General features: G+C 35.7%; 1 protein-coding gene across 1 annotated transcript in view; it reads right to left on the reverse strand.

The window, feature by feature from the left end:
* KCNU1 (potassium calcium-activated channel subfamily U member 1) overlaps positions 1–12,154 on the reverse strand; it is a gene marked incomplete at both ends in the record, with an annotated part of 136,943 nt that overhangs the window by 97,254 nt on the left and 27,535 nt on the right. Inside the window, 2 exons of the mRNA XM_079726827.1 lie at positions 9,318–9,428; positions 11,893–11,984. Coding sequence (XP_079582953.1) covers positions 9,318–9,428; positions 11,893–11,984 — 203 coding nt within the window. The remainder of the gene's footprint in view (positions 1–9,317; positions 9,429–11,892; positions 11,985–12,154) is intronic.

A 12,154-nucleotide genomic window follows, 5' to 3' on the forward strand; every position in this document is an offset into this window, starting at 1 on the left:
TCAAGCAACAAATAATCCCATTTTTATACAAAGTCTTTCAAACACCTTAAAAATAGAGAATGGTCCCCAACAAATACTACAAAACCAAAATAACCATTATAGCAAAACTATTAATTTAATTCACCACATTAACAAATTAAAAATTACACAGCCACCTCAGATGCAGAGAAAAAGTTGATTAAAATATCTTTTCACAGTTAGAAATAAAACTCATGGTATATTAGGAAGAGAAAAGAATATCCTTAACCAAATAAAGAGTATCTCTAAAATAAAAAGGATGGCCTTAGTGGGAAAATATTAGAAAAGTTTTCTTTAAAATCAGAAATGAAGAAGAGATACAGCTATTGCTTTTTTCTCCACATTATATTTGATGTCTTAGCAAGAGCAATAAGAAAATAAAGATACACTGTATACATAAGGATTAGAAAGGAAGAAATAAACTCTCTTTATCTGAACTAATATGATTATTTACATAGAAACCCCTAAACACTACAGAATAATAAATAGAGGCTAATTTAACAATATGGATGAATGGAAGATTAATATACAAAGGTCAATTCTGGTTTTTCATACCAAAAGCAAACAAATAGAAAATACAATAAGACACTATTTCAAATATATCAGAAAATATCAAGTACTTATAAATATAGATGTCACATATATTACATATACGCATATGTAAAATTACATAATATATAATAAACATCAGCAAGCCTGGGAAATTATACAATATTATTGAGACACTAAATGAGATCTAAATAAGTAGACAACCATAGTATAGTCAGAGTTAGAAAGAATTTGTAACACAAAGAATCAATTTTAAACCAAAGTTTCAATTAGATTCCTCCCATCAATTTCCACAGGGTTTTTCATAGTTCATGATAAAATGATTATAAAATTTATATGACAGATAAAGGACCAAGAAGAGCTTGTCAACTATTGAAAAAAGAAGAGCAAGGAGGAAAAACCTGCCCTAAGATGTATAAGGATTAATTATGAATCTTTAGCAATTAAAAAAGTATAGTATTAATGTAGTAAGAGATAAATTGATTAAAAAAAACATTGAAAAGACCTATTTATACTGGTAGCATGTCAGATCAGTGAGGGGAAAAGGGTTTATTCAATAACTAGCATTGATAAAATGGTTATCTATGGAAGAAGCTGAAGTTTCATTCATGTGTCATGCCATAAAAAAACAAATTCCAGTATAACTAGAGATTTAAACATCAAAAAAATTAAAAATTCTTAATAGGAAACGTAATTAAATATCTTTTAAATATTGGGATACGGAAAAATTTCTAAACAAAAATCATTAAATACAATTGAAATGATTGAAAATTTGAACTATAATAATATTAAAAACTTTTGAATATCAAAATACTTCTAATACTCAGTGAAAAGACAAGTTATAAACTGGAAAAATATAGTTACAATTCAGATCACTGATGAAGAGTTAGTGTCAAGAATACATTAAGCACTCCTAGAAATTAAATAAGAAAAACCCCACAAACAATCCAATACAAAAACAGGTAAAATGCATCAATAGGTTTTTCACAGAAAGAGGAAACACGTATGGCTAATAAACATGAAGAGAAACTACACACTTAGTGATAAGAGGCTTATAAATCAAAACCACGATGAGATTCCACTTTACACTGATTCCACTGCAAAGATTAAAAAGTATGACCATGTCAATTGTTAGAAAGAATGTAGATGTATAACTACACAAAGTCCCTTACACATTGCTGATAAGCTTGAAAAATGGTGCAACCACTAGTAAAAAATGATATTATCTCTTAAAAATGAACATTCACAATCTTCACACCATTAAACCACCCTCCCCCCCACACACACATACACAGACACTCTTGCACAGGTCCACTAAGAGCCATACATAAGCCATGTTAATAACAAAATTATTTCCAATAGAAAAATCTAGAAACAATGCAAATCACACCAAGAGTGGATAAATAAACTAAGGTTTACTCTGTCAATGAAATAGCATATAACAGTAAACAATTAACTACAGCAACACTCAGAAAAATGAGTGTATCTTAGAAATATAAAATGAGGAAAATCTAAGTACCACAAGATTCCATTGGTGTGATCTTCCTTCTGTAAAGTTAAACATAGCTAAACATTTTAAGACTGTACATAATTGCAATAAAACTATAGGAGAGATAAAGAATGATGATGATGTACAAAACAATTGAGAGCAGTATGAAATGTGGGTAGGATCATATAGTTAGATACGGGTTCTGTTCTAAATTTTGTCTTGATGGTGAGTTCATGTACTGGTGCTTAGAGCATTATTAAAAACAGCTACTTACAAAAACAAACAACCAAAATGTGCCTATGTATAAGTCAAGTACAAAGGTTGTTGTAAGAATTACGATAAATCCAATTCTAATTTCCCAACACTAAAGAAGAAAACTAAATCTAGTTATGCCATACCTCTGCTGAAAATCCTCCAAGAATTCAGAACTGACTCGGAGAAAAGGCAACTTCCTTAAAGCCAAATCCTTATAATAGACTGTACAATACTTTTGTTATCTGGCCCACTATCAACTGCAATATTTGGAAATTCTCTGAACTTGTCAATCCTCTTGAGTAAAACTTCCCCTATTCCCTTAAAACATATGTGAACAAGTGAGAGCTTTGCATGTTTTCATATATTAAACATCACTAGAGCTGGGGCCTTTGTTTTCAGGCATAGTAAACTAGATAATTTCAGCCAACCTTCTACTAAGGATATATAAAAATGCTGGATGAAATATAAAAACATCTAATAAATCATGAAAGACATAACCAGACCGTGAAGAATTTCCAGGCCAAAATCTGTAAGAAATCAAGGTCTTGGAGGTTAAGTCCAGTCCCCCCACCCCCCAAAGCATTTAGTAATTCAGAAGATACAGCTACCAAACTGAGCTAACATTCTGGTGATGTCATAGGGTAAGGGGTCCAAAAACTTCCAGCTCCCCTGACACACAAAATGAAGACTTTAATAACTTCTCCAAATTTTAACCTGGCATAACAAAGGTATGCAGGCATAGAAGAAGTGAAAAATTGAATAAATTAGTTTTCAGATGTACTTTCATTCTGAGTTTGTCACCTGGGTAGTACAATGAACCTCAAGTGTTGAATTTGGATTTACGTGGTCCTAAGGCACAAGTGCCCCATTGTACTTGGAAGAAGTAAATAAATATCCTCTCTGGGGACTTCCCTGGTGGTGCAGTGGTTGAGAATCTGCCTGCCAATGCAGGGGACATGGGTTCAAGCCCTGGCCTGGGAAGATCCCACATGCCATGGAGCAACTAGGCCCATGAGCCACAATTACTGAGGCTGCACATCTGGAGCCTGTGCTCCGCAATGAGAGAGGCCGCAATAGTGAGAGGCCCATGCACCGCGATGAAGAGTGGCCCCCACTTGCCACAACGGGGCAAGAGAAAGCCCTCACACAGAAACGAAGACCCAACACAGCCATAAATAAATAAATAAATAAATAAATAAATAAAATTTTTAAAAAAATCCTCTCTGGACGAATGTAATATTTTTCTAGGCTACCAGTTATTTCTATAAACATTTTTAATGGAAGAGTAAGCACATAATCTAAGACAAAAAAGCACACAAAGAAAAGAAGATACTATGTGTAACAACCAGTGGAAACAACAGACAAGAAAAACCAAAGACTTAAGACATTGAATCACTGGACACAAACTACAACATAATTATGTTTATTTTATAGAAATGAATAAAAGGTAACCTTGGAAATACAAGCAACTATGAAAACAGAGAATATTTGATAAAGAACCAAATATAAATTCTGGAACTGAAAAATACAATAACTCAAATTAAAAACTTAATGAATGAGTTTGTAAATAGATTAAACACAGATAAAGAGAGAAGTAGGAACTTGGAAGGTAGATCAGAATAAAGTATCCAGAATGTAATATAGAGACACAAAAAAGAGGAGAAATACAAAACAGAGGGTAAGAAATATATTTGGCACAGTAAAAAAAAGGACTAACATTCTTATAATCGAATTCCCAGAAAAGGAGGAGAAAGAACATAGTGATAAGGGCAATATTTGAAGAAATAATTGAAAATCTTCCAGAAATGGTGGAAAACACCAACCTGGAGACTCAGAAAGACTCATGAATACTAAGCACAATAAATTATCAGAAATTCAAAACTACACACATCATAGTAAATGTATAACATACTTTCACATTAAGTACAACACATAATTTTTTTAAGAAGATAATTCATGAAAGAAGATAGTTTAACAGACTTCTTAATAGCAAAAACAAAAGCCAGAAATGAACAGAATAATACTTTCATGGTTCTTAAGGATAAAATGTGGCAGCTTAGAACTCTATATCCATAAAATCATCTTTCAAGAATGAAAAGAAGGGGCTTCCCTGGTGGCGCAGTGGCTGAGAGTCCACCTGCCAATGCAGCGGACACGGGTTCGTGCCCTGGTCCAGGAGGATCCCACATGCTGTGGAGTGGCTGGGCCCGGGAGCCATGGCCGCTGAGCCTATGCGTCTGGAGCCTGTGCTCCGCAATGGGAGAGGCCACAACAGTGAGAGGCCTGCGTATCACAAAAAAAAAAAAAAAAGAAAATAGATGTCCTTACATTAAAAAAAAAAAAAAAAAAGAGCTTGTCACTGGCAGATCTGCACTTAATTTAGGATAAAAATGGGCAAAAAGAAGCATAATAGAAAATAATAGGAAGAAGAATATGTATATATTAAATCACCTTCTGTATACCAGAAACTAACACAACGTTGTAAATCAACTATATTCTAATTTAAAAAATGGGCAAGATAACAGCCATTTCATAAGAGGGAACCCAAATGCCTTATACATATGAATATATGCTTGGCCTCATTACTAACCAGAAAAATGAGATTATAAACCACAATAAGATACACTGTCTTGCAAAACACTATTCCAAAGAACGGCTAAAACTAAAAAGACTGACGTTTCTAAGTGTTAGATAGGATGGGAAGCTACATTTCCAAGCGGTAGTAAGGCTGTATATGGTAAAAGGAGCTCTCAGTGCTGCTGGTGGAAGTGCAGACCAGAAAAAACATTTTGAATGACTGACAGTTCTGTTACAGGAAGATTTACTACCCTGAAATTTAATGCCTGGGAGCAGGACACATATATAAGAATTTTCAAAGCAACATTCTTCATAATAGCCAAAATAGAGGAGAAATGTCAACCAACAGTAGAATGGATTAAGAAAAATTGTAGTGTATTTATATAATGGAATGCTCTACTACACAGTAATGAAAATGAATAGGTACGGCTACATCCAGCTGCAACAAGGATGAATCTTACAAACACAATATTGAACTAAATAAATTTATATTCCACTTATGTGAGTTTAAAAACAGGAAAAACTTAAATATTCTAAATAAACATAGGAAATAGGACAATTAATAAATGTAAGATATAAAGTCAAGATCATAATTATCTCTAGGGACTAAAGATTGGGTTATAATTGGGGAGGGTTTTCCTGGGGTGCTGGCAATAGAATATATCTTGATTTGGGTGGTGGTTACATGGGTGTTCACTTCATAGTAATTCATTTGAATGTATACTGTAATTCTATGTAATTTTCTTTCTGAGTTATAATTTGGGATAAAGAGTTTTAAACATGCTGCTTAATTATTACCTTGCTATTTTAAAAATAAATGTAAGTTCTAAGATATTTTTTCTATGCTCCAGTGACTCCTGTGCAACTCCTGGGAATTTTTCACTCAACTTTTGTTCTTATGAGATTGTTTAATGTTGAAAACGTTAGAAAACATTTATTGCTATGTATGTGATATATCTATTGGAAAATATTTAATGATAGACATATAAAAAGGAGGCGATCATTAAGTACTGGAAGAAAATTTGAGGAAATATACTGTTATCAAAGACCAACATTTATTAGCCATGATGATATAAACACTGTCGCTGTAATTACAAATTAGGATAACTATAATGGAACAACTGAAGAAGGGAAAGTGGTGAAGAGGGCTGAATAATATACATCTGCAAAATATCAGGTGATGAATAAATACTGTGTACAACTGAGGAGTCAGAAGAGTGATAAAACATAGATTTAAACTTAGAAGAAATAGTTACCTCTGAGCAGTGAGACTGGAAACATAGGAAGGGGTTAAAGATTTGGTGGTAAGTATTTTGCTATTTGATGTGTAAGTTATGTTCATGTATTACTTTCCGGAATAGTACTATCTTCTGGATTCCTACACGGATCTGACCCATCCCTCAACAACTGCTGAATTAGGTGACCCTTACAGCAGCGGTCCCCAACCTTTTGGGCACCAGGGACCGGTTTCATGGAAGACAATTTTTCCATGGATGGGAGGTGGGGCGGTGGATGGTTTAGGTAGTAATGTGAGCGATGGGGAGCGGCAGATGAAGCTTCGCTCGTTCGCCTGCCACTCACCTCCTGCTGTGCGGCCCGGTTCCTAACAGGCTGCGGACAGGTGGGTTGAGGACCCCTGCCTTACATGTTATGACAACGTGCCTGTGTGTACATGATTTTCATTTATCCTGATCAGCATTATTGTACCTTTGCAGTCTGAGAACTGGTATCTTTTTTTCAACTCTAGAAAGTTTTCATCTTTTCATCTGATTGTGAAAAATTGCACATATACAAAGTGTATAGGATGTATGCATTCAATATAAAGAATAATAAATCAATATTTATGTACCCACTCAGGCACAATAACAATACAAACTACTCAAGGAAATAAATATCTCATCATTATTCATTGTTGTATATTCTCTAAGCCTAGTTATCTGGCTCTTCTGGATGTTTCGAGAGCTACATAATATCAATTTTTTTCTGTTAATTTAGCCATAGTTAGTTTTTGTTGCATGCTACTAGTTATCCTGAATTATAGAAACATAAATTAATATTTTACCTTTATGACATTTTATAATATAATATCTTGGATACTGTTTTGCTTTAAATAATAAGCAAGTAACCAAAGAAAGAAAAGTATCAATTTCTATATCAGTTACCTAGGTTTGGAAGGGGTTTCTGGTAGCCATCTTTTAAAAAACAATCTACCACAGTCTTCCCTCTGCTGAATTTTATTTCTCAAGTTAAGTCAAAGGCCAGCACAGGTTTATTGAGAGGAGCAGCACGAATGTACAGTAAGGAAAGGTAATGTGAACCTCTGCACCAAAGGAAAATCCACCACAATCACAGACTGTGATAATTGCTTTAAAGCAAATAAATGGAGTGATGAGATAGGAGGATTAGAAGACATTAATTTAGATAAGTTGGCCAGGGAAGGACTCTGCGTGCTGGGAGATGAAAATAAATCAGTCACATAAAGCAGAAGAGCTTCTGAGCAGAAAGAACAGATCAATAAAGTAGCCTTTACAGAAGTTCAGGAGAGACAAGATAGGAACTTTGAACAGGGTTGTGAGAGTGGAGACAAAATGGTAGAATTAGGATTTATGTAGGAGATGCAATTGATGATGAACGTGTACACAGGGTTTGAGGGAGACAGTAAAGTCAAAGACAACGCCTAGTTTTCTGTTTTAAGGACCGGCATTGATGAGGTCCCACTTGCTGAGACAGGAAAAGCTGTTTCCTTTCCTTCTTGTTTTTTAGTTTTTAATTTTTTAATTTGCCTTGTGAGATGGAAAAGTTGGACATTAAATCATGAGTTTACTTTTGAAAATGTTGAGTCTGAGGGGCCTTTGAAACGCTGGGGTGGAAATACCCAGTAAGCAATTAGTTGTGTGACTATGAAGCCACAGAGAATGTCTAGTGGGGGACATCAATTTTGGAGTCTTCAGAGTATAGATGTAATTGACAAAATTCTAGATAGGCACTTCCAACATTTTGTACCATTTAAGAAATTTCATTCATTACCTTGACGAGTACCTACAATAACCTACATTAGTCTATGAAAATACATCAGCAGATAAAAGAAGTTACTTTCCACACATTTAATGACTTCCTCTTTGTCTCAGCTGGGTTACAATTATTAGCCTCTTATCACTGGTTTTAGCACTTTTTTTTTTTTTTCTTTTTTGCGGTACGCGGGCCTCTCACTGTTGTGGCCTCTCCCGTTACGGAGCGCAGGCTCCGGACGCGCAGGCTCAGTGGCCATGGCTCACAGGCCCAGCCGCTCCGCGGCATGTGGGATCTTCCCGGACCGGGGCACGAACCCGTGTCCCCTGCATCGGCAGGCGGACTCTCAACCACTGCGCCACTAGGGAAGCCCTTTTTTTTTTTTTTTTTTTTACTATTTTTTAAGTGAAGATTCAAGTAATACACAAATTATTGAAAAGACAGGCATGACAATGATCCTGAAGCAGAACTCCTGGCTGTCTGTCAACAGCACCATAAAGAAACTCAAAATGCTTACTGGTTATCTCACACCTGAGAGCCCAAGTAACGGTGGGTTGAAGGTGTCAGAATGTAAAGAGAGTACAGTGTTCAACTATGAAATGTGTGAAGGCCGAGGTGATCCGATAGGCAATCCTGGATAAAATCAAAATGTCATTTCATATCTGGGTGACTTATTTAGTGAGTGATGTCTGGTTAATGGATTGACCATTTGGAAAAAAATAAAGAAGTTAGTTCCCTACACATTACACAAAGTCAATTCCAGAGAGCTTAAATATAAAACATTGCAATATGAAAAACTAAAAATGCTAGAGAGATAGTTACTTAATTCTAGGACAGAGGGGTCTAGCATGTCAGAAAAGCAGAAAGCCAAAAGGAAAGAGCTGATGGATTAGAGTCCATGTAAATCGGATGCTTCTGTATTCGATTTACAACAAAAGCATGCAAAAAAGTTAAAAAGCAAAGGGAGAGGAAAAAAAATATTTACAACATATGACACAAAGCAGCTAATATAAAAATATAATGAGGCTTAAAAGTCAGCAAAGTAACAGAGGACCCTCCTCATAGAAAAGAGGATAAAAGAAATGAAGAGCCATTTCAAAAAAAACACAAACCATCAAAACACACAAAAATTGCTCAATCTCATTAGGAACCAAAATTGTAAAATAGAACTTAAAAACTACGTTGCCTACTTAAAACTCTTTTTGTATTAAATAGGCATTTCCCAGTGTTTCACTGGGAAAAACATCTGGCAAGACATATTTTCAGAGGTTAACTCTGGTCATGAACTGCTTTTTCCTTACTTACTGCTTATTGTTTCCGAATTTTAAAAATTAATACCACAAGGGCAATTTTCTTCCATTACAAATATTCACACATATTTCAAGTATTCCCTGCCCACGGGTCATATAGATACACTTACTCTCCCAGGAAAACAATCTCAGTAGTGATCTCCCCTGCCTTATGGCAGAGAAAATTCCTCAGGAAAGCCGTCACACTGTCCACAGTGATGTTTCCACAGACCACAATGAACCTAGAAAGTGAAAACATGGGAGGTGGATCATCCCAGGAACAGAAGTATCTTCCTGTCTAGATTTAGAGATGGACAATTAGCTTAAACTTAATTTGAAATAAAAGTTGATATTTGATACCTCATTGTAGTTTTGATTTGCATTTCTCTAATGATTAGTGATACTGAGCATTTTTTCACGTGTTTGTTGGCAATCTGTATCATCTTTGGAGAAATGTCTATTTAGGTCTTCTGCCCATTTTTGGATTGGGTTGTTTGTGTTTTTGATATTGAGCTGCATGTATGCTGCTTGTATATTTTGGAGATTAATCCTTTGTCAGTTGCTTTGTTTGCAAATATTTTCTCCCATTCTGAGGGTTGTCTTTTCGTCTTGTTTATGGTTTCCTTTGCTGTGCAAAAGGTTTTAAGTTTCATTAGGTCCCATTTGTTTATTTTTATTTCCATTTCTCTAGGAGGTGGGTCAAAAGGGATCTTGCTGTGATTTATGTCATAGAGTGTTCTGCCTATGTTTTCCTCTAAGAGTTTTATAGTGTCTGGCCTTACATTTAGGGCTTTAATCCATTTTGAGTTTACTTTTGTGTATGGTGTTAGGAAGTGTGTAAGTCAGAAAGAGAAAAACAAATACTGTATGCTAACACATATATATGGAATCTAAAAAAAAAAGAGGTCATAGAGAGCCTAGGGGCAGGATAGGAATAAAGATGCTGACGTAGAGAATGGATTTGAGGACATGGGGAGGGGGAAGAGGAAGCTGGGGCGAAGTGAGAGTGGCATGGACATATATACACTACCAAACGTAAAATAGATAGCTAGTGGGAAGCAGCTGCATAGCACAGGGAGATCAGCTCAGTGCTTTGTGTCCACCTAGAGGGTGGGAAGGAGATGCAAGAGGGAGGAGATATGGGGATATATGTATACATATAGCTGATTCACTTTGTTATACAGCAGAAACTAACACAACATTGTAAATCAATTATACTCCAATAAAAATGTTAAGAAAAAAAAGTTGGTATTTGTTCCACCTAGATTTTAAACTTAGAAACACCAAGGACTGCATCTCCAATATACAAAAGGAGCATAAGATTTCTGTAGGGAATGATTCCACACATTTAAATTACACATAGGTTTTCAGGCATTTAAGGATAACTATCGTAACTGCTAGATTTTTCTCGGTTATTTATAATTAATAATGGAGTTGCATGTGTGTTAATTTCACTTGATTTGCCACTTGACTCCTGATTGGCTGGTGTCATCTTTTTTCACTGAGGAACGACTGAGCTCGGAATGGCTCACTGATTTTCCCACAGTCAAATACTATGGCTGAGGTAGCACCAGAATCTAGGTTATTCTGGTTTATCTTCTGCATCTAAAATTATCTAGTACTCACAAAAAAAGTGAGTCCAATGGAGAGGCATCTAGCACAGGTCCACAAATCTATGCATGTAACTTCTATGGTGAAAAAGAGCTGTCAATTTCCTTAGGCTTCATATACATAAAGAAGCTATTTTCTTCCCATTAGTCATGTAAGAAAACTGAAAGCGTAATTTTAGCCTAAGTTAACCTTATATTTTCCAGACCTTATTGGCCTATTTAGCATGTGTGAGATGAACTGGGTTAGACTTCGGCTTATCTAGCTTATTTCATTGTTTCCAATATTTGTTTTTCATTCACTTCATTTTGTTACCTTCCTCTTCATACTCCTGGATCAATGTTGGTTTTTATCCAACTGTGCTAAGACATCACTCCAAAGGAGTTTATCTCCACTGCGCCTCTTTCCTCTACAGCAGGTAAGAGACTAAATAAAAAAGAATCGCTTTGAATTTAAGATTTCCAATTCCTTATTTTCTTCTTAGGTAGGAAAGATCATAATGGCAATGGAGGTAACATATATCCACAGAGAAGCAGAGTAAAAACAACTCCAAATCCACTTCGCTCCTGGGAACAAACAGCTGTGGCGTGGACAGAACAGGTGATCTGTGAAGGACTGGAGGACAGGCTGAAACCCCTCCTCCCTCTAGCAAACCTCTTCCCATGGGTGAGCTTTAGGGGAGTTGGGCTAAGACAACTGAATTGAATTATTTTAAATTCGAACTGTGACTTTAATTTGATCCATTATGTAAAGTTAGCCATGAGTCAACCACATGGTTAAAATGAGTAAGACAATCAGTAATGGATATAAGAGAACAGTCTGAGATAAGGAATGTACAAATACTGGCACAATCAGCATGTGACACCGAATGACAACATATCTGTCATTCTAGTTTATTGAATCCTCTTATGAGCATGTAGATGGTAGTGTGTATCAAGTAGCAAATATCTTCTCATGGTATTTATTCCAGCATGGCCCTCTTTAGTGAATGAGGACCTTGCCAACATATCCACCTAGGCCAGGCAATAGTGTTTCAAAAGGGAGAGTGACTTAGTAGAATACCTCAAACTGTAGAAATTATACCTGAAAGCTACTTACTTCTTTCCTTTGACCACTTCATAGGAACTGGTGTACTTCCTCTTGTTACCAAAAAGCTCCACCATTTCAGGGACGTAGTTCGCAAACAGAACCTAAAATGATCGGCAGATAAAACCTGAGGTCTCATTACTTCCAAGGATACTCCAAAATTCCAAGATTACAAAGGAGAAAGCAGGTACGTAAAACTTTCTCTCTTCTAAGAAGGGCATGACTGGGAACTGTGCTTTTAAAGGGAGACCAATTTTCTTCCTTACTTCAGGCT

This window comes from Hyperoodon ampullatus, assembly GCF_949752795.1.
Source record: "Hyperoodon ampullatus genome assembly, chromosome: 20".
In the NCBI taxonomy this organism is placed as follows: domain Eukaryota; kingdom Metazoa; phylum Chordata; class Mammalia; order Artiodactyla; family Ziphiidae; genus Hyperoodon; species Hyperoodon ampullatus.